This window comes from Epinephelus fuscoguttatus, linkage group LG11, assembly GCF_011397635.1.
Source record: "Epinephelus fuscoguttatus linkage group LG11, E.fuscoguttatus.final_Chr_v1".
In the NCBI taxonomy this organism is placed as follows: domain Eukaryota; kingdom Metazoa; phylum Chordata; class Actinopteri; order Perciformes; family Serranidae; genus Epinephelus; species Epinephelus fuscoguttatus.
Window position 1 is genome coordinate 34,878,728 of NC_064762.1, and position 23,081 is coordinate 34,901,808.

The following is a 23,081-nucleotide window of genomic DNA, read 5'->3' on the forward strand; positions in this document are numbered from 1 at the left end:
GGGGCTCTGCTTCCAACACTGTATTGAGTTCTCTTATCATCTATGCTCCATTCCCCCAATGGTCGGCACTGGCAAGACATTTTGCAGTTGGTCAGCAGTGAGAATTTGTGTGTCAAAGTTCACCAAAGTTGAATTCCAGAGATTGCAGGGATTCCATTGAAATAAATGGATCATCCACAAACTTCAGCCATCTAAAATACTGGTGAGACTGGGCCTGCAGGGTGGGACTTCTTTTGACTGGGAGATTGTAAGACAGACACTAATAGCCTTCAGTATGGAGCTCTAGCTACATTAAAAGAAGATATATGGTAAATCCTCCTGCCCAGAGGTGGGATAAATGCTGTTTATCTGCGTATACGCACCACTGCATATATACTGGATCTATCTTATATACTGAGTAATGTTTGCTGGGCAGTCTAAATGCTCCTCAGTGTTTTTGTTTAAGATGAATCTCCCTTGTACAGTAATGATTCTGAGTGTTGGCTGTGGGCTGTATCATGGGAAATAAAGTTATTTTTCTGTGTGTAGGCTCTGGATATTATCATGGGAAAAAAATGTTGTATTGCAGCAATGCTGCTCCCCCTGTGCGGGCCTCCTCCTAATGTAACAGACCAAAGCTCCCACAGATGGTTTTGTGTTTCTGTTCTCAGCACTTAAATACCACCAGTAATAGACTTCTCTGACATGCCTGGCAAACAACAACCAGATTCCTCTCTCTCACAGCCTTTTGCATGTGCAGTGCATGCTAAGGATAGGCTCCTCTTGTGTCTTTTAGGGCCAGGTACCTCGGTGTAATTTAACAAAACTCAACATTGTTTGTATCATTAGGAGCTAAAGCAGACAGCACTTAGAGGACGAACTCCATGCCAGCACACTCCCTCACAGCAGGGAGGAAGGGCTGTGAGCTCTTTAACAGGGCTGTTTACTCATGTATCCATACTGACAAGCACAGAAAAAGAAGGGAGTGCTGGAGAAGAGATGAGAGAGGGAGGGAGTGGTACTCAGCATGAGTCTGGGGGGTCATGGGAAATCACCTCATTTCTCTGGAATTTGAGGATGCTGGCTCTGTTCCTGTTCTCCGTCTCCTGGACGGCGCTGGCTGCTTTCTGGAGAAATCGCTGAGCATCTGACAGCTTGGTGGAGAAGCGGGACAGGGTCTCCCTGACAGGTGGGAGGCGGCCGTCTGTGACCATCAACTTCTTCTCCAACTGACGGATACGCCTCAGCACTGGAAATACAATCAGAGACATTACATTATCATTAGTGTCACATTTGAGTGATTCAGGACTTGCTACTGTAAAAACTCAGACTGAGGCAATGCAGAGCAGTGGGCTTGGTATGTTTTACACATAAAAGTATCTAATTGTGGAAAATCAAAAATAATAATATACAGATATACAGTTGTTTTGTAAGTAGTTATTTTCAGGTCGCCCTCATTAACACTGTCAGCACTGTTGCTGTTGTTAGCACTGTTACTGAAGCTAACCACATTGTTCGACTGTTCATTACAGTTTCATGTCGAGCATGTTTCTGCCTGTGTGTGCTCTTTTAGTGCATTGTGAACAGTTGCGTGTCTCCTCACAGTCATGGGCTTCAGTCGACTCATCGGTGGCGATGGGCTCTCGTGGGGACAGATCAAGTGTCCTCATCCAGGTCACCATTCCTTGGGCCGCCTTCGTGTTCTGCCTGGCTACCTCTGGATCCACCTCCTGGTGAACACTGTACAGCTCCCAGTCATGGATCATCTCTGCACACATACATTAACACACAGAGATGAATTAGGGAACCTTATATTAACCACAATTGCAAGTGTAGACTTAGCGGTCAAACGGTAAGATGCTGTTCATTTAATGTGTTTTAAATGACTGTCCGCAGCCTGCAGAATCAACTCCCCAAAGCTAGTCAGTAGCATTTATTCTCTCTAGCAGGACAAGTTCATGATTGCAGGAAACACACAAGACACTGATAGGCCAAAAGAGTCAGTTGCACTTAACCAGAGCCGTTTGATACCTTCAATGCGTGTGTTGAGATCAGTGAGGTTTGTGCTGAGCTGCTCAGCCAGAGTGACGGTCTCCAGCGTGTCATTATCCAACTTGTCCCCCAGAGTCTTCACCACACTCTCCTGGAAAACCACCACAAAAACTAATCAATGACACATCAATCAGTGGGTGAAGTCACTTGCTTCTAAAGACCAAGCTGGAACTCTCAGATGTCTTTTACAAGGATTAGATTGAGTTCATGTAATTGGAACATGTCAGATTCAATTTTGTGAGCCACATTATGTTGTGTAAAGAATGTATAGGGTTTGACTGTCATACTGTATAGAAGCATAGTAGTTAATCTGACTGTCACAGTGATGCACATGGTAAGAGCTGGTGCATCATGTATTTCCAGGGGAAAAGAAACATTGGCCTGAACTTCTAAAGCCTTTAAAATTCCAGAGACTTTACTTTAATGGTTAATGCGCATTAAAGGAAAGATGATGGCTTAGCTAACCGATTCCCCCAGCTGTTTGATGTCCAACTCCACATCATCTGCAGCCTTCTCCAGCTCCTCAGTCTGCTCCTTCATCACAGAGGACTTGTTTCTCCAGCCTTGAAACTGAGTCTGGGAGCAAAGGAAATGAATTCATTTATTACACTAAGGAAAAGGAAACCTTCAGAAACAGTTACACTGTTAGACTGGATGGATCTGAATTATTGTGCATTGCTCCACTAGCTACCCTCTAACTTGTCTTAATGCATGTTGTCTTTCTATTTGTTGTTGCATTCACATCTGCATTTATTCTTTTATGTGTGTACGTACCTGCAGTCGATGAGCAGTGTAGTTGTAGTATTTGATCCTGTCGTTGGCAGCAGCACCAGTGGAGATGTTCAACACGCTGACTCTCAGCTGGTCCAGCGTTTTATTGGACAACCGCAAGTCCCCAATCAGATGCCAAATGCAGTCATCGCAGCCTAAAACCAAAGAGGATAAGTGGATTAGATAATTACAGCACAGTTGTATTGTGGAGTCTCTGCTACAGCTGTTAGGTCCACTCACTGATGTTGCACAGGTTGACTGTTGCAGCCTCTGGCAGGCACTCTCCTGTGTGCATATCACAGTGGCCGCTCTCACAGTCACACTCTGTAAAAAACAGATGCAGATGCACTTCATCACAGAGGGTATGACAGAAAGTTCTGCACACCAGCCTAAATTGTTGATCAGCTGTATACAGGTCAGAGCAGTTATCAAATATATATAAGACCCACAGATGGTATTTTGGCTTGAGGCCTGCACATCTGTCTTGTGGCCTCTCTTGTGTGGGACTGATGTTTTTAGCAGCTGCGTGTGTGTATAGATTCGGGCTGCGCAGTGATGTCATCCAGCTCTCAGCAGAGTCTCCGGCCACAGGGTCACATCTCTCAGCAGATGCTTCACTGACATCATGTGTACTACTGTAGGAGTGGGTGTGGGAACATGAGTACTCAACCCAGCCTTTTCCTCTGGGAAAGTGTTATCTGCATTGAATGTTTCAACAAATGGTCTGGGGGTGTTTTTTTTCAAGAGAGCAAGAGAACATTTGACATGTAGTATGACGGACAGATGACTTACTCAGGCAGCCGGAAGGACTGTAGTCCCAGTAGCCTGGGAGACAGCGCTCGCAGTAACGACCTCCGGCCCCCGGGCGGCACGGACAGCTGTGGGTGAGGGGATGGCAGGTGGTGCGGACGGAGGCTGGCCCGCATTCGCACCTCCGACAGCCCTGACAGCTGGAGAAACCTGAGTAGCCCTCCTATATTACATGAATAAAAAACATTGTTAGATCCCAGTATCTGGCTGCTCATGTTCATTATGAAATATATTGTTGTGCGCATCAGTTGAAGTAATACTTCACCCCCAAACGACCATTTGTACAGTACATCAATTACTCACCCTGTCTTACTTAACTTGTGAAGAAAAAACTAGTTTTTCTTGCATGAACTGGAAATGAACAATCCAAAAACCGAGAAATCATTGATGAATGTAAAGGGGCTGCATTTAACAACAACAGAACAATATCAAAACATCCATTTACAAACTCTCACACAACTCATGCAGTATAAGCCAAGTCTCGTTTTTCCAGTTTTATGTTCTGTACTTCCCTTTCCATCAGGTAACTGAACTAAAAGTAAAATGTATCCATGCTCTCTTCAAAGGCACCAGACTTTTGACAAACACAGTAATTTTACCTCGCTGAAGACGTGAACTTCCGGTTTACCGCTGCCTTGATCGCTAGTTTGTTAGTGTTATTGTGTGACTTTGGTGAATTAGAACAAAACTTTAAAACAACAAATTCACACAATAACACAAAAAAACTAAATGACTGAGGCAGCAGTAGACCAGCAGCTCCTGGTTTCAGCAAGGTAAAATTACTGTTTTTGTCAATAGAGTCTGGCTTTGAAGAGAGTTTCACGTTCAGTTCAGTTTTAAGTGGTGATGTTTTATTAAAAATTGCATGTGTTTGGGAATTGCTGAGTACAGGACTGGATAAATGAGACTTTGATTATACTGCACAAGTTGTGTGAGTTTGTAAACAGATGTTTTGATATAGTTTTTGCTTTACAACATGTGGTCACCTTTTCTCAGTTTTTGGATTCTTTGTTCAGCATAGGCGTGTGAGAAAGGTTTTCTTGAAAAAAAAAAAACCATAACATAAGGTCAGTAACTGACATACAAATAGTCATTTTGGCAGATGAAAGGATAAGGATAAGTCTTGGCTATTACAGTTGGGGTCTTAGTTTGGTAGTTTTGGCCATCATCACTATAGCAGCAACATCACACTCACTTAAGTCAATGCTGAGATCTATGAATACAGCTACATTGCTACAACAGTGTCAGGCAGTGCACGAAACACAAGCACTCTGACAATCAGACAGATTGTCACAAACCAACTGTTGGAGCCAATATGGGTGTTTTTGTTTGCTGCCACACCACAAGGGGGCAGTCAATATTTTTAGAATTGGTGATGGGTCACGTCAATCAATTAAGTACAAAAGAAACACAGGTGTGGGGATCAGTGTTTTTGGACCACAGGAGGTGTTACGTTTCTTACCGCAACACATAATGTTAAAACATAAGAAATGAATCTAGTAAATAAATAGGTTTCTGTCAACTACCACCACCGAAGAACCGAAGAATACATCGCAAGAAAACACAAAGGTATGCGCGTGCAAGAAAACACTTTAGTGGTTCATTCACTGCAGTGGAAACCAGCACTGGGCCAGTTTAGCCACTACACCAACAGTTCAACCAAATTATTGAAACTACCTTACTTGGACATAGAAATCAAGTTAGTGCTAGTTAGTGTTGATAATAGTCCCTCAGTGCACAGGAAAACTGGGTTAACACCTAACAGTGGTTAGCAAATTTGAGCCAGAATATAAGCCCGTAAACCCTGCTGGATGTTTACGACTACATTTTTTTAAAATAATTTTAGTTTTATTTCTTCCAAATAATGCTTTTCAGGTGACAGCTGCAGTTCAACTACTTTTAATGCATACACTACAAATTACATGCTGTGAGTGTTTGCATATCAGCTCTAGTACTGTTAGCTAATCTACAGTTCATCTGCGGAGCATGCCATTAATTTTTACATTGCACGTTGTCATGAGCATGAGTAGATGCACACTTCCTTCTGCGCAATGATACGGTTGGCGGGTGTGGTTTGGTAGAAAGAAAATAGTTCCTCATAACAAGGTGTATAGGGAAGAGAAAAAAAATCTATATCATTGATTTTGGGATGAACTGTCCGATTAAAGTGCAAACACTTCTAACAATTTAACTTGTTTTCGTAGTTTAAACACTCTGTTGACTCAACATGTTAAGCCCTTGAAACTACTTTAAATGTTTCAACTATACATTTTCAGCAGTGCAGTTCAGCAAATTTATTCGTTTCTACTTTTACAGCTTATCTGTTTTCTTTTCTAGATAATTTTGGGTAACCTGGGTCTGACTGATCATGTTCATACTCTTTTTAATGAACAATTATATATATATATATATTAGTTATTTTTACAGACGGGAATGACCAAAACCAAGGAAATAAGACTCACATCATAATAAACAGGAATTATCATTTAACCCTGCTTCACATGAGATTTCCTGTGTGTCCCAGAGGAAACACCAGTTGGACAACTGTAGGCGGAGTCACGTGGTTTCTCTCACCTCGCATTGGTCACAGAGTCGTCCGGTGACACCCGGCTTGCAGTGACACACTCCTGTCCTGTCGTCGCATGAAGAGGTGCCACATTCATTGCACTCGCACTCTGCAACAGACACACAGCACAGTCAATGATGAGAACATTAGAGGTCAAATGACATCACAAGCATGGTGGGAAGGGCTATTTTTGGACTTGCAGGGCCTCCAAAAGCATAAGGTAATCCTGGACCCGGAGTTTTCACGCTGTCTTGTTTTTCCACTGAACAGCTTTAGGAAAACATACACCCCACAACAAACATAACAGTGAAAAACTAACTCTATCTTTTGCTGCATATACGTATATTCATTCTGATATAACTAAAATACAAGTGAATATGTGGTAAAAACAAACCTGTAATTTGGAACTATTCATATGCCGACTCTAACACAGTGTGACATAATATCCCAGGTCATCTTGTGCCGTTCTACAGTGGCCTGAGAGAATGCTGAACTGCTGTCACTAGTGTATGACAATAATTTTCAAAAGTCAGCCAGAGCAGCTGTGTCAACAAACTAAATTAATTTTCTTGCCTTCATTATACATCCAGCTTCGTCGCTGGCACATGTAGAATTGTTCAGGTTTCACAGAACATTAAGCAACAACAATACCCTCACAGGCCCAGCCTTTGCACATGGAAGCTCCCCTTAAACATCATGAGTCTTTCAAGCATAGATCAAGCATATCTTGAATGTAGGAGTTCACTCATTGCCCCAACCTCTGCAGTCCTTGGCACTGATGGCGTCGCCGTAGAAACCTGGAGCACACCTCTCACAGTTGGCGCCGGAGGTGTTTCCCCAGCAGTGCTGGCAGTGGCCCGTCACGTTGTGGCACTCGTTGATGATCAGGTTGGGGTCGGAGTTGCCATTACAGTCGCATCTCTTACAGGAATTACCAATTGCCATTGGGTTGCCATAGTAACCTGGAGCACACCTGGAGGGGAAAGACTGCAGGTGACTGACAATACCACTGACTGTACTATGAACATATCAAGGAAAAAAATTCAGCTTTGGTTTTGGTGCACACCAGGAGTTATTTTATGATGAAGTCTTTCGATGGATTTTGTGTTTGGTTTTCCATAATGACTTTAAATTAGAGGTCTTTATGGGTCCAAAATCATGGATGCAAACTCAAATGGACCTGGGAAATTTGTTCAGAGATCTGAATAGACCTAAAACATTTTTTAAAATATCTATACCCAACCTGGTGCATGTTTAAGATTTCTACTCTATTTTATGGTCCTGACAAAGCCGGTAATTAAAATTGCTACAAAAAAAAAGTTGCTATAAATATCACATCGGACCATACTGTTCTAATCAATCTTACTGTATATAAAGACCCACAAAAATAGAAGGGGACCCAGACCCAATGACCATAATAAAATGTGGACCTGAACCCCTATGAAACCATACTGTGTCTCGGGTCTGAGGGTCCAGGCAGACCCTTACTTAAAATAATCTGCAGACAAGGGGCGACTAGTTGCTTTAGCTGTTTGTTACATGTCAAAGTGGCCACACAAAAATGTGATCATCTAGTGGCAGCAATGCATTCTGGGGGACTGAGGCTTCCAGTGGAGAGCAAATCACCATCTCTGTGTTCACACATATGGATTCTGACTTATACTGTTGTTGAACATTGATTGAACAGATACACAGCACAGTCAATGATGAGAACATTAGAGGTCAAATGACATCACAAGCATGGTGGGAAGGGCTATTTTTGGCTGAACTACAAATGTGATGTCAGCATACATGTGGTCAACCTGGACCCAAGTTATCATTGCTGTCTTGTCCACTGAACAGCTTTAGGAAAACAGTAGCAAAAACAAACATAAGCAATGAAAGACTAATTTCTATCTTTTGCTGCATATACTTGTATATTGCATTTTAATATAACATGTGTGTTATCAATACAGGTGGTGAATAAATGTGGTTTTATTTACTTGCAGCAAACAAATGCCTGTAATTTGGAACTATTCATATGCCGACTCTAGTGACATAATATCCCAGGTCATCTTGTGCGTTCTACACTGGCCTGAGAGAATGCTGAACTGCTGTCACTGGTGTATGACAATAATTTTCAAAAGTCAGCCAGAGCAGTCTTGTGTTTCTGCATCAAATTAGAAATGGACAATAATCAAAAGGACTTTGAATTGGTAATATACACAAAATAAAACTGCTAAATTAGGATAAGAAGGTGATGCAGAAATGAGGAAAATGTACTGGAAACTGTACAGAGAGGCCCGACACATGCAGATGTTGCTCAGCTGATCTGTGGCTCTGCACTCAAACCTGATGAAGTGCGTTGTCTGTTTTCAGTCAGTTCTGCTTTGAGCAATTTTTCTCACACTCACTCGTGATGTCCGTGGTTCAGATTCCAGTGATTCCAGACTCACACAATTTCAGTGGTTGCATAGCGATTGGACTGTAATCATAACCTAGAAAATCCATATCAGTTAGCGGAAACTGTTGATGTGTGTGGGTTGAAAAAGTTACAATTGCAATCTAAGTAGTGATGAAACACACAGTAAAAGTGGCTACATAGGTACATGTTGCAGTTATTCTATGGTGGCTTGTACTTTAGCCTACTGTAATAAATCTTGGACTGCTTGAATGCTTGTTACTCTGTCATGAAGTTTTCCCCACCTCAGTTAGTAAACTGTATTTTTAACTGAATGTGCACAGACGGCATTATTGCTACGTGCAATTTATACAACTCCTTGATTGGTTGCTTGAAGTCTCCTCGGCACTGACCTTTCACAGAAATGTCCAGCGTATCCCTCTTGGCACTTGCACCGCAGAATGGAACCTCCCTTGTCACAGCGCACTGCGAAGCTGGCCGGACACACAAGGGAAAGTATTTCAGAGATTACCCACAGCTTGCCAACATGGAGTCTTGTGGCTGCAGAAACACAAACAGGCTGGCTTACTTATTAGACTCAACAGAGAGGGGGCAGGCGCAGGGTCGGCAGGTGTGGTGCCCGTCAAGGCTGGGAGCCAGCATATAGCCATCTTCACACATTTCACAGAAATCACCCGTACTGTGGTCCCTGCAGTTCTGAAAGGAAGAATATTAGAAACAGATTTAAAAGATGTTTTAGTTATGGAAATGAAGTGAACTAAAGTGATCTGTTCACTTAGACAATTAAGGTAGAAATAAGCAATGTGGGGAAACTTACATAACAAACGCCAGTGATGTCTTCACAGTAGTCTGAATGGCCTCTGCAGTTACATGGCAAACATATGTTTTGCTCACTCATGAAAAATCCTTTTGCACACACCTGCAGTGGGGACAGGAATATAAAGTCTTACTTAAGTAAACTAGAATCACCAATTCTCAGTTGTATGTCTTCGCCAACCAGTCAAATTGCAGTTACAGTTTACAGCCATGTCCTGCAGGCTCATATGTAGTTGTAACAGCTGACGATGCTTTAAACATGGATGTTGCTGCAAAGAAGTTACAAAGAATAAAACATGGATTCTTCAAACACATCTTCAACCCAGCAGCACAGAAGATCTATACAACCAACACAGTTTCGAGGTGGACACCCAAGATTAGTGTCACCAATTCAATATCTGACCAAATGTTTCCCCTTCTGTGCCTGAGTTATGACATAAAATAATGACCAGAAAAGTGTTTCTGTAGAACATCATGATGTCACAGTGAAGTTGACTTCTAATCAGTTCATCCTTTAGTCTAAGTGGACATTTGTGCCAAATTTGAAGAAATTCACCCAAGGCCTTCTGAAGATATTGTGTTCGCCAAATGAGACAGACACAAGATTAGAGTGACCTTGACTTTTAACCTTCACTGAAATCTAGACAGCTCATTGTTGAGTCCAAGTGGACGTTTGTGCCAAATTTGAAGAAATTCAATCAAGGTGTTCTTGAGATATTGCTTTCATAAGAATGAGAAGGACAAGGTCACATGGCTTGACCTTTAACCATCAAAATCTAATCAGTTCATCATTGAGTCCAAGGGGATGTTGGTGCCAAATCTGAGGAAATTCACCCAAGGTGTTCTAGAGATACTGTATTCACAGGAGTGGGATATACATGAGGATGTACAATCTGAAAACATAATTCCTCTGGCCAAGGCTTTTGCTGGCTTGGAGGCATAAAAAGTAAAACAGCAGTATAAGCCCCTGACCATGGTGTGGTTTACTTTAAAGTCTTCAAAGCCGCACGAGCCCTGTTCACTGTAGGTAGATTTTGTCCTCCATCTTTCTCAGTAAATGTGCTAATGTTGAGTAGAGTGCCAATGCTCTTTTAGAAATAATGAACTAAAAATCTTTTAAACATTTTTGGCTTGTTCAATTCCATGCAAAGCTAATATTTTCTCCTAAGGGTGGCACGAGAATTATAACTCATGGGGAATACACATTTAAAAGGTTTATCATCTGGAGAGCATGACTGTGTTCAGTAAATGTCATAGCAATCTGTCTGTTAGAGCAGGATATTTCCATACAATGAGAGGAAGTTTTGGCCCAATACTGGCACTAGTGAAAAGGTCAGTGGGTTACCCAAATCTTTAGGAGACATCCTCTGCGAAACATCAACATCCACATGTGCAAACTTGGCTTTACTTTTTAAATGCTATTAATATCGAATAATATTGTGTACTTGGACAGGGTGTCAAAGACTGACCCACTGACTGACGAACATAACCATCATTCGGTCCCACTGGTAGCTGACAAAAATACTGCAGTGAGAGCTAGACCGTTCGGCTAAAAACCATGAAGTGGAGTTATCTCTCATCTGCAGACGTACTTCATCAGATACATCCTGTGTAAGTCTTGTTGCAGATGTAGACAGGGACCTCTTCCAATAGCAATGTTGCAAGCCTGGTCTCACAGAAATACATTCAATGACCATGACTGCTTAACACTGCATTATGCGATGGTAGCACAGAAACAATGGAAATGAAAAATCAATTAGGATCCTTTGTCATAGTGGACAAACGAATTCCCTGGTTTGATAACATCATGCAGTGGGCAGTGATTATTTTTACAACCCCATAGGTAGTATAAAGAGCAACAAAGTCTGTGTAAGGGGGTGGTCAGGGTGTTGGATTGGTCAACCAAAGATAGGACTTTCACCATGTAAACCGTTGCTCATGTCCCAAAAGTCAACCAAATTATTCAAGTCAAGTGTAGCCCAAAGTCACGTAGAGGAACGTCTCAGTGGGTTTTAAGTCAACTGTTCCTGAGTTAGCCTGAGCTCTGTAAGAAGGCAAGGAAATAATCATCTGAGCACATGAAGAAGAAAGGAAGAAACCTCATGGGAGAGGCAATGTAAAGATCCCTATATAGATCCCTTTTTCTCAAGCAGACGGGATGCAAAATTAAACGAAGTGCACACCATAGCATCTGTGATCAAAGTCAATATATGCAGAAAAGCTATGCAACAACTTATTTCCACTATTCCACAACTCTTTGTACTGCAAATCATACCCTCAGAACAAACAAAAAAAGCTCTGCAAGCACACAGTAGATATGTTACTGAAAAGCCCCACCAGACACAGGCTCTGGGGCCCGAAGGGTCAAGGCCCCCAAAGCCTCTGTAAAAATTGATTTGGCAGATGCACCAAGTGAGTTGTGAGGAAATTCTTCTGAATCACAGCAGCACCCTCCCATATACAGAAAGTCATTTTAAAACCTGTATCCTGTCTGATGTTTGTTCAGCACGGCTTCTCAGGATGGTGTGATGTCAGAGTTCAGAGGCGGGCCCCCCTCACCCACACCCACTCCCACACACACTGCCCTTTGAACATCTTTGAACATTTGAAGCAGCACCATTCAATGAAGCATACAATAGCACTTTGTTCGCAGCAGCCTGTAAGAACTCCATAGTTTGACCTCCACTCAGTTAACCGGACATTGATGCATCTAGAAAAGCCAGAAGATGGAACATTCCACAGACATACAGTACTGCATGCTTATTTATAATTCACATTTTCCTTTGATTTATTCACAGATGGGCTGTGAGACAAAGACATGCTTTTGTGGCCAGCTAATGTGAAACACGCCGTGAACAGCAGCACTGATTCTTCCTGCAGACCTTTTTCCTGTGGCTTTCCCTGACCCACAGTGCACATACACTGATACCAGACCCATCCATCATTACATAAAACAGTCTATCTGTCAACCTTCCATGTAACACAGCCTGAAAATGCAGCCAATGATTCAAATGAGTTTTAGTGTTCACAGGAAAAAAGATAAAAGTTTTGGCCCCAGATGGTAGTCCAAGCTATTAGGAGTAATGAACCACGGGTTTATGGGAAAACTACTGAGATCCTGAGTTACTTACCATTTGTAAAGCCACTTAAAAGTGTTTTGAGTTGGCTCAGACCTATTAGCTGTGTGACAGTGTGTGTGATGGGTCAAACAGCTGCAGTGTGTATACACAGGGGAGCACAGGGCAGGGGGTTAGAGGGTTAGAGGGAGATGCAGCAGATGGTCTTGAGGTAGGACATTTGGACTCTTTAGACTCCGCTAAAATGAGTGGAATGCATCTGAAGTAAACAATCAAGCAGCTTGTGAGAATAACATTTTTCTGCACATGTTTGGATGACTTTGTGGATTTATAATTTAAGCTTCAGACTTAAAAGGAACAGTTCAGCATTTTGGGAAATAGGGCTATCCTTAGCCTAGTTGCTTTCTTTTTGAGAGTGAGATGAGAAGACTGATATCAATCTCATGTCTGTTAGTAAGCTCGTAAGTTTGGGTTTCCGCCTAGCGTAGCATAGAGGCTAAAAGCATGGATAAACAGCTAGCCTGTCTCTAAAGAATACGCCCTCCAACTTATCTAAAATGCATCAATCAACATATCTAACTTATTTAACTTGAACATAAACAGAAATGTAAAATGGATAATTTTAGGGGTGTTGGAGCTACATTTTAATAAGCAATGGTTAATCCATCCAACTTATACTTTCCAGCTACATTGCTGGAAACAGCCCTGATATATCAGCCTGTTCTCATTCCAACCTTGTCTAACACCACCACTTGGTCAGTGATTTTGGCGACAGACACTGATGCCAGAAGTCACCTTTCGTGGCAGTATAATATGCTGCTGGGTGGTGTCAGTTTGGTACGCGGCTGGATGGATATGCTGCCTGTTGGCCGTATGGCACCTGTTGGGGCAGTATGATACGCTGCCGGCAACGATGTGATATAAGGAGCTAAAAAATCCCTATAGGACGGGTCGGAGGGGCGGTGGATGGGTCCAACAAACCCTGGACTTTTATCTGGGAACCTGGTGTTCCCTTCTGCATGAATGTAGAACCAGCTGTGATGTGTTTTTTTTTTAAACCATACCACATGCCTTTGTTGTCCAAAACTAACCACATGCTTGTGTTGCACAAGGGAATAAACGTAAATAAAAGGTGTTTTACTGACATTGTAAGTTTATTTTGAAAAGACTTATGTATCTAAGGAGCAGAAACTGTACATTTTCTGTGAAAATGGAAGCGTATTCAGTAAAGACATAATGCACTTAACAGGCGTAACTGATACACTGTCCCAGGATGTCAACAAATGCAGGAGGATATCTGGCACGCTATACATAGATGACAAAGCAGCAATATTTGATGAGTTGGGATGAGAACTCATTGGATGTACTCTCTGTACTGTACAGCAACAAAAAGCAGACAGACACAGCTAGAGACCAGCTGGTGAACAAAGTGGAGCATTTAGCAGCTAAAGAGAGACATTCTTCGGAGTTGGTGGAGACCAAAATAGAGCTATAACTAAATACTGACTTACATTCTTGGGTATTAAGATCCAGCTCTACTCTGTAGTGAACACACTGTGAGCTTGAATTGTTTGCTAACATGATAGCCATATAAACTATATAAGGTATTAATATATTGCCGTGTTTACAGCTTGGACTGTGTTGTGAAAATAAAAAGGGATGTCCAAGGGCCAAAGGGTTTTCTTAACAGAAGACACAAAGCTCTTACTAAGGTGAACTTCAGAGTAAAATGGCTATTATAATTTGGTTTTGGCTGACATGTTTGTATAATTAACATTACCCGTTTCTGTGTTTCCTCCATGTTAAAATGGGCTTTAGCCCACAAGTCATTTTTCTGTCCAAACAAATGTTGCTAACCCGACAATTGACACCAACTGTACCATCCATGACACAAGCTACCCTGCTAGCTAGAAATAACAAAGCTAAGATTTTACAGAAATATCAAAGTAAAGACAACAGAATGGTCATCTAAACTAGACAGACTTAAATTAGCAGACATTAAAGGTTAGGACAGTATGTGGAACATATTGTAGATGAAAGAAAAACTACTTTTACACCTCAAAAATCAGACTGAGCAGAAAAACTTTGACAAGTACGAGATACCACTTTGTCTTTTGTCAGGCTGAGAGGGACCATCAAAGACCATGTGCATATTGCATTTCATGGCTCTGTCTTATTTCTGACAGGTGCAATTCGAGATGTTGCAATTGCCCCCCATCTCCCCTACTTAAACTTTAGACAGAGCCAGCCTAGATGTTTCCTCCTAATTTTAAGCTAGGCTAACTGGCTGAGTACTAAACACAGAAACATAAGGTTGACATCAACCTTCTCATGTTACTCTCAAGACAACAACCCCCAATTTCACTTGGGGGTAGTCCTGTAATAAAGAATCTGAAAGTTTGAATAGGAATTTCAAACACAGTGGTTACTTTAATTCATCTGTAACTATCATGGAAATTAAAACAATTGCCATTTAGAGCCTTCTGCCAACTATGAGCACACTCAGTAATGTGAACTATTTCTGTGGCCCTCCCACTGTGCCCACTACAGTGGAGAACAAAGATGACATTCAACATGTTATATAGCCTCTCTGTGTTCATGTGAAGCTGCCTCTCCCCAGTATTTATCAGTGTATTTCCTGTGTGTTGACCGAATAGGATACACCATAAGGCTGCATCTCTGTGATAGAGAGCCAAACAAATGTAGCTGGTATCAAGCATGAAAACAGGATTTGGCTCTGCAGATGAGTGCTGTCCAAAGTCAACACTCTCTCTGATCATGTAGCTCCAAAACTGTGGCCATGCATGCCCTCTTTCTGCAGTGCGTGTGTGGAGGTGGGATGCCTCAATGACAGACAGTTCTCTAGAATGATGAGGTTTTTTTAAGATAACTTTTAAATGTAGTGTAGTTTGTGTGTTTTTATGTACATCTGCCTCCTGGCAGAGTTTTCCCAGAGTGGGAGAATTAGGTGGATTAAATGTTAAAGCTGGGAGGTTGTATCTAATTTCCGCTTTGCGTACCAACTGGAGCTGGCTGCTGTATTTATATTGACCTTGACGAGAGGTTCAGACACTGGATTTAGTCATGCTAACTCCTCCAAACATCCTCAGGACAGGACAGATCCAGGGTCATGAGAATCTCATCCTAACTCAATAACTTTGCACAGACAGTCTGGCTGCGGGGGGGGGGGCCTTGTCCCCTGGGACTCTCAACTCTGAAAACTCAGACTGAGAAATAAACATGTAAAATAGAAAATAAATGGGGAAGAAAAGTTTAAATTGCACTTGTTTCTCTTTCTACATTCTCTTTGACATTTCACAGGATGTTTCTTCATACTGATTAGTTTTGAGCAAAGTCACTGTATAGGCCTAGCCAAGAAACATGGCTTCCCAGTTGAGTTCTCTGGGGCCAAAGGATACAAATCAACCCTGAAATCTTCTTAAGCGGCCACATAATTACAGTCACAGTGCACTGAAACATTTCTGCAAAAGGATAATGTTGTAGTTTATCTGTGGCCTGACATTTTGTTCTACTTATTTGTGGCTTGCACATGTACATTATACAAGCTCGTGCAGCAGTGATGATTAAGATGACATCAAAACTTTACAAGAAAGTCCATCAACCAAGCAAACTTATTATAGATCAAGACATCAGGATATAATTTTGGGTTGGTTTTTAAAATTATGCATTGGCTCATTAGGATTTTGTTGCACATCACACAATCTGCCACGCATTTGCAATGGCTTTGCTCAAGGTGAGTTGATGATAACAACTCTATTGCAAGACAAGAGTGTCAATGTTGTTTGAAAATGCAAAACCACAGATCATGATTGAAAAAATAAAATAAAATCATGTCCACTGCTAGTGCTTTTAAAATTCTTACTTTCTGCAAACTCTTCTGCAAAGGTATGGTAAAGGTTAGAAAAGTCATGTGGTCATGGCAAATGAATTATGGTTATGGTAGTGTTATGCAACTAATACTTGTGGTTAAGGCTAGGAAAGTTATGGTTAACAAAGAACCAAACATCATAAGCAGTTGTGTGACAGGACATGAACTTCAGTTTCCTGCATGGAACATACCCTACACGCCCATCCACCACTGCAGCCTTCACACCCTTGTATCCGTTTATAGTGCAGACAAACAAATAGTAGGCTGTAGGATTCATCATGCAATCTTGCTTCAACAAGCATGAATTTGCAATAGTTGAGACCTTCAAGTCAAATTTAAGCCTCCTTGGGGCAAAAGTGTGGCCGCCAAAGGGTGGAAAAATTGATGACTGAATGACCAACCAACCAACCAACCAACACAACAAGCTGCAGACCTACTGGTTGCAGCAAATAAAAAAAGACAAAAGATAGCAGTTAACTGTCAGACAACACGATTTGTCTTCTGTATTAGGCACTATTTCTTCCTGTCCAGTACATGCATGCATCATTTTGCATCATTCAGTATTTTGTTCCTTGTGGGTACACACTTTGAATCATACAGGAAAAGCAGCCAGTCACATACTGCTATATGGGGAGGCATTTACAGAATGCAAATACATTGATTGCCAATTGTGGGGGGTAAAGAGGCCATAGATAGTGCCAGAGCAGATTAGATATAATGAAAATCTTCACAATCAGATAAGACAGTATCATTTTAATCCTTAAAGAAAATTGTCTGCCTAGCTGAAAGTTTGGCCTTTGAGTATATATCCTTAGGTGCACACTAAGCCAAGGAAACGTTGGCCACTAGTCTCTTATGGCTTCTCATGCCCTTACTGTCTATTGTGCTCCCTCTCTCTGTCTCTCTGGGGTGTTGCTCAACATTTGCCAGCTGGTTTCTATTAGGGAACTGCCAGGGAGGGGCGGGAGGGGCATGACAGTGGTGGAGACAGTAACTCAGAGCCCATCTGAGCTCTAGCCTTGGGGTACGTCTGCTGACACAAACACACACACATGCGTGAACACAAAGCAGGACCATTGTCAGTCCACACAGACACATCAGACAGCTCTCCAGACTGCCATAACTAACCAAAACACTCCCAAGCTGGCCTCATCTTTTACAGTTTTCACCTTTACATTTGTTTACAGTATCATCAGCCTGATTACATGCACATACAGTAGGTAGAAAAGGTCAGAGACTAAAAATAACTGTGCTAGCATGCAATGTTTGTTTGCCAAAAAGAGATAAAACTTACTGTCGGCACAGCCTGTTGCTGTTCCCCAAGCCTGGCGGCAGAAGCTGGATAGGCAATCCCTGATAGGATGCAGAGAAGGCAGAGGCAGGACAGAGATTTAGCAGCCATATTTGTGTGTTTGCCAGTAGAGCACTGATCCCCCCTCTCTGTCTGTATCTCCGTCAGTGTCTCCTGGCTGGAGGAAAGTCTCTGGGCAGCTCCTTTTGCTCGGCTGCTCCTGCTGGCTTTACTTTTCCACCGCTCCGACCTCCAGATGCAGCACTGTGCCTAGTCCCGGCCCGGCCAGAGTCCTGTAAAACAAACTTGTGTGGACTTCCTCTCTCTCTCTCACTCCCTCCCTGCCCTGATTCCTCTCCCCTAGCGGACTTGCCTCTCCCCTGAGCCTGTGCCTAAATCACATACAGATGGGAAGGCTGGAAACTGAGAGAAAGAGTGAGAGGGGGAGAGAGAAAGAGAGAAAGAACGACAGACAGAGAGGCAAATGAGCAACAGAGGGCTTCTGTCTCTAGAGTAGAAGGCAGGCTCAAGGCAGACAGTGCACCCATCCAAACTGCATATCTCCCCCCTGACTCAGAGTCAGATTGAGTGTTAGCTCTCCGTCTCCATTTGCAGGTCCAAGGCACCCTTTCACCTTGGGCTCAACAGGCAGCACCCCTCCCTCTGCACTCCCCCTACCCTTCCCCTCTGTTCGGCCAGGGTGGGCAGAGGGTCTAAAGCTTCAACACCCACTCTGCACTCCGCAGGCAGAAAAGCAACAGCTGCTCTGATATCCCGGCCCAGCTCCACCTCACAGCCCGTAGACATGAGCTTTCTGTTTGTTTTCCAAGGTCAGACCATCAAAGGTGCTAAATTTATAGATATTGTGTGAGGCTCTTAACAGGAAGAGCCAGAGCGTGACACTTCCAGCACAAAGAATGTATTGTCAGAGGCTAAAAACAGTAGTTCCCCAGGATCTGAATTGCTGGATACTGTAAAGGCCACATGCTTGAGATGAATGACTCTACCACTGATCCAAAGACAGTTGCGACTTCACTACAAAGACCATGTTGTAAGCAGTTCCAAATACGTCCCAAGTTATGTCGTGCTAGCCCATAGGCACACGTGGAAGTTATATGTCTCAAATGACTAATAAACAGGTTGTCACATTTCAGTTATGTATGGCAGAGATGTCACAGAAGAGCAAAACAAGGCCTCAGGCAGCTCTATATTTACTATTCTTAACAGAACCAGAGTTATAAAGAAGTGACATATGAATTCTCCTCACCTTTTGTGGAAGGTAACATCAAATAAAATGTGACTGCAGCTACTTTTCCAGTTTTCAAAGGAAGATAAGAACATTTCTGTATTGGTGGAAAAAGTATCTTAGCTTCAAGCCTCTGGGGCGGCGTTTCCCATGAAAGAGGTTTACTGACATCTGAGAGCTGGGGTTGACAGGAGATTTGCTATAAAGTGACTGGAGCACATCATAACCCAGTGTATCCTCTGAACATTTTCCACCTTTTGTCAACAAGCACACATAGACTTGGTTATCTACTCTTTATTTACAACACCCCGAATAGATCATTTTCCAATGACATCCAAAACAACATTTATTATCAACCCTAAAATGAAATTTATTACTGTCCTTATGGTCACAGGTTTAAAGACATCCTTAACGTAATGAAATGGTCGATATTACGCTATAAAACTTTGTGATTAAGTTTGGGCAACAAAACTAGACGGATAGGTTTAGAAAAAAACATTATGGTTTAGCTTTAAATAAGTACTGAGGTAACATACGTCAGTAGCGTAGTATGCTGCACTACGTTCCTATTAAAAAACGTCAGCGTTGACTTTGGGGTATTTACACCAGTCTCCTCGGTGAAAGTCCTGTGTTTGCTGGATTCTTACATTCTTCAACTGTAAAAATGCAAAGCCTACACACCAATTTAAAAAAATGTTTTTTAACACTTTGTCAACTAAAATGTGTGTCATATGTCTGTGGCCTTTTGATCTGAAAACATTACTAACAATGGCCAAAGTAGTCTTGGGTCTTCCTAGCTAGGCTACGTGTGGAATTCAAATCCAAAAAGGGAAAAGTCCCAGGGGTAAAAAGCAAATTTAATCGTGCGTGGACAAATTTGTTTGCTTTCATCAGCAACGCTACAAAATTAAAGTACCAAATAATCAAAAATAGCCAACTGCAGAATAGCAGAATGTGCTAAAACATATCAATGAATGCTCATTTAGATCCATTAGCAATGTTGATAGCCTAAATTCGACTTAAAAGGTTGTGTTACCTTTATTATGAGGCTCTGTCTGCAGCTCCAGACAGATTTTCTTTCTCTTTTTTGACCAAAAACGTCTCTTTTGATAGTAAAGGTTGCCAACCCCTGCACTAGACGTTTCTTTTTGTTCAAGGTATTTCAGCAGTCTGTAGTCAAGTTTCCATCCAAATGTGATGAAAATCTTAACTGAGTTTCCAGAAAACTGACAAAAGAAAATAAGAGTCCATCCATCCATACTTTTCTGTCAATATTGTTACTGTTATGTGAGTTGGGTGCGTTAAGTCAAACGACTGAGCTTATTCTCTAATTGGGTGCCATTTTCAACTATTGCAGAAGGAGAGAGCACAAAAAGATGGGGTTAATAAAAGAGCACCAGTCAATCTTCAAACTAGAACTTTGATTCTTTGCACGAACCAGATATTACCTGGAATTTCTCAACCATACTCTGCTCCTGTGTTTCTGTCTTGGGTTGGGCTTGGACAGAATCTAGTGGGTTTATGTAGCGTCTGACCTTATTTTTGGGCTCAATTGAAGTTCTACCTCAAACGTTGGAGAACCATGTAAAAAAAAAAAGAAAGATGGAAAGATGACATGACTGTAAATCTAATGTCCTAATGTGAAAAATGCTACAGTCTCCTTGTCAGTCCACACTGATCTGATGTTTTCGTCTGCCAAAATGTGTCACGTCTTCAGTGGAACAGATACTTTTGTGACGTTGAGTCAGATGCTTCATGTACATCACATATGCATGTTCATTTCCATCGCACTTTGCCAGCTACCAGTCCACACTCCATATTCGGTCTGGATGGTAAACCTCTAGTTCCCAACCCAAGTCCCTATGGACTGAGCTACTGTGGGCCCAAAATGTGCCTTAAAACAGGTGGAGGGAAGTGCACTTATTGGCAGCCCCTGCACACTCTGTATTTTTTTTTGTTTGTCCTATGTTATACAGTTGAAAGGAGAGGGTTAGTTTGCAGTAGGTGTCTTTCTTTTACTGGACAAGTTGTGATGGTGGCAACTCATAGTAACTGGTAGTCCCGTAACCTCAGTACTCTTTACCTTACCCTTGGATTTGAATGACATCCCAAACTAATGTAAGGAGTAGTAAAACCACAGAGGGCACCAAGTACCGGCTAGCACTGGTGACCCACAACTGGTTGACTGCCTGTCAGTCTGTACCAAATATTCATGCCCACTGGATGACCTATGTCTTCTTTCTTAGCTAAAATTAATTTTACCTTGATGCTCAACATCAAAAAAATAAAATGATCAAAGGAGGAACACAACAGATTTTTTCCCTCATAACTCAAAAAGTTACGATTTAAAGTTAACAGTTTCACCCTGCTTTTAGCCAATGAAAGCACTACCCTGTTTTGTTTTGTCTCTACCCTTATATTACCTGCCTACTATTTAAAACCACTGTGGAACCAAAACAGAGTTAATTGCTCTCTTGGGAGCAACTCTAGACTCTGCTTTATGTAACACTTTCATGCAAAGTAAATGACAAACAGGCGGCACTAACCACCAAAAAGCTGTTGTGAGGCTTTGCTGAGCCACAATCCGTTTACTTCACCAGCTCACTGAGACAGAGAGGACTTTTCCTTCTCCATGTTTGGCCCCACTGCACATTGGTATTCTCAGCACAAGCACAGTGTAAACACCAGGAATCACTCGCAGGCCAGGGTCGTATTCAGTGATCTAGGAGGTTTCACAGCTGCAGCACTGTATTCTTAACTTCTTAACTACAAAAGGGATGAGTTTGTCCCAGGTGGTCTTCTTTGCCAACCTACTCAGCTAAGGCCATTCATGTGATCAAAGGGCACTGCTAGGTTTGGCAACAGATTGATACACCAGGCATGGCGCAGTACAACACTGCCCTCTGAGCCAAAAGCAACAGGGAGGAATCCATCCGCAGCGCTGCAGTGTAAGTGTCACAAGATCTGACTCAATACAATACAACAAAGCTTTGCCACAATTACAGTGTATCAATGACATGTCATTTTCTGCTGTTTGCCTGCATATGAAAGGGTTCGCAGGGTAAAGGGATAGTTCTGCTTTTTTAAAGTCGGGTTGTATGAGGTCAGTGTATTATCTACAGTAGATGTAAGTCGGCACGCTCACAGTTTGGAGAAGCTGTTACGAGTATCAGCATGGAAGCTGAGCAATGTACTGCTGTGGACAGGGGCAGAAACAAAATGGATTTTAGCCACCTTTAAAAAATCCATATCAATTTAAGTGTATGCTTTATTTAGTTTATTTTCAGTGCTTTACCTCAGTGTCAGACAGCCCTTCCCAGTGGGGACCTGAAACTGTTACCTAAGCCACCAAAGTCCTTTGACAAAAACAGTAATTTTACCTCGCAAAACACAGGAGTTGCTTTTTTTTACCGCTGCTTTGATGAGTTAGTTTAAGTTATTGTGTTATTTTTGTGTTTTCAACAAAGTCACACAATAAGACAAACATACTATACATAATAATACACTGACTATGGATAAGTACCTTACAGCTCCACTTAAAAAAATCGGATCAATCCTTTTATTATATCCACTCATCAAATCATCAAAGTAATTGCTTAAGTTTAAGTACACACTGACATCCCTAAAAAAGTCAGATCTAAACAAATTTCCAGGTTAGCCAACTTATGTGGAGAGAAATCAGAGGTGAACGGTAAAACTGTCCATTATGAACATCAATCGCAGCTAACAGTCCAACTTCCAAGGAACCACTCTTACCCCCCATAGGAAAACGAGAAAATGAATCACATATTCAAACTTATTTTGAAAGCAGATGACTCCTAACTCATGCATACTTAGGTTCACCTCCAAATCAGAACAGCAGGGGAGAGACATGGCAGCCTCTCCTGAGAGGGCCAGGAGGTCAGAGAGTACAGCAGGTCACCCCTCTCCTCTTGGCCTGTGGTGTCTCCTTACACTGCCCACACATACCAGAGAAAACTATAACCTCCATCATAACAAACACCAAATCACTTTAAAGATTGTTCGAAAAGTTGCATTTCCAATAGCACAACTTTCAAAAGATAAATCAGATTGACATTAGATAGGAAGTATTATCTGTAGAAATGGAATGATTTGCAATAACATTTGCGCCTTAGAGCACACGCCCATCAGGATTGACGTGAATGAGAGCAAAAGTAAAGTG

General features: G+C 41.9%; 1 protein-coding gene across 1 annotated transcript in view; it reads right to left on the reverse strand.

Annotated features, from left to right (window-relative positions):
* Positions 1 to 18,293, reverse strand: part of lama4 (laminin, alpha 4) — a 42,254-nt gene extending 23,961 nt beyond the window's left edge. The window contains exons 1-13 of the mRNA XM_049589719.1: positions 17,656 to 18,293; positions 9,397 to 9,498; positions 9,148 to 9,275; positions 8,972 to 9,052; positions 6,937 to 7,151; positions 6,187 to 6,287; positions 3,595 to 3,775; positions 3,043 to 3,126; positions 2,806 to 2,957; positions 2,497 to 2,607; positions 2,011 to 2,122; positions 1,583 to 1,747; positions 1,035 to 1,228 (exon numbers count right to left, since the gene is read on the reverse strand). Of these exons, the coding sequence (XP_049445676.1) occupies positions 1,035 to 1,228; positions 1,583 to 1,747; positions 2,011 to 2,122; positions 2,497 to 2,607; positions 2,806 to 2,957; positions 3,043 to 3,126; positions 3,595 to 3,775; positions 6,187 to 6,287; positions 6,937 to 7,151; positions 8,972 to 9,052; positions 9,148 to 9,275; positions 9,397 to 9,498; positions 17,656 to 17,763 (1,734 nt within the window). The 5' untranslated portion in view covers positions 17,764 to 18,293. The remainder of the gene's footprint in view (positions 1 to 1,034; positions 1,229 to 1,582; positions 1,748 to 2,010; positions 2,123 to 2,496; positions 2,608 to 2,805; positions 2,958 to 3,042; positions 3,127 to 3,594; positions 3,776 to 6,186; positions 6,288 to 6,936; positions 7,152 to 8,971; positions 9,053 to 9,147; positions 9,276 to 9,396; positions 9,499 to 17,655) is intronic.
* Positions 18,294 to 23,081: the final 4,788 nt, after the last annotated feature.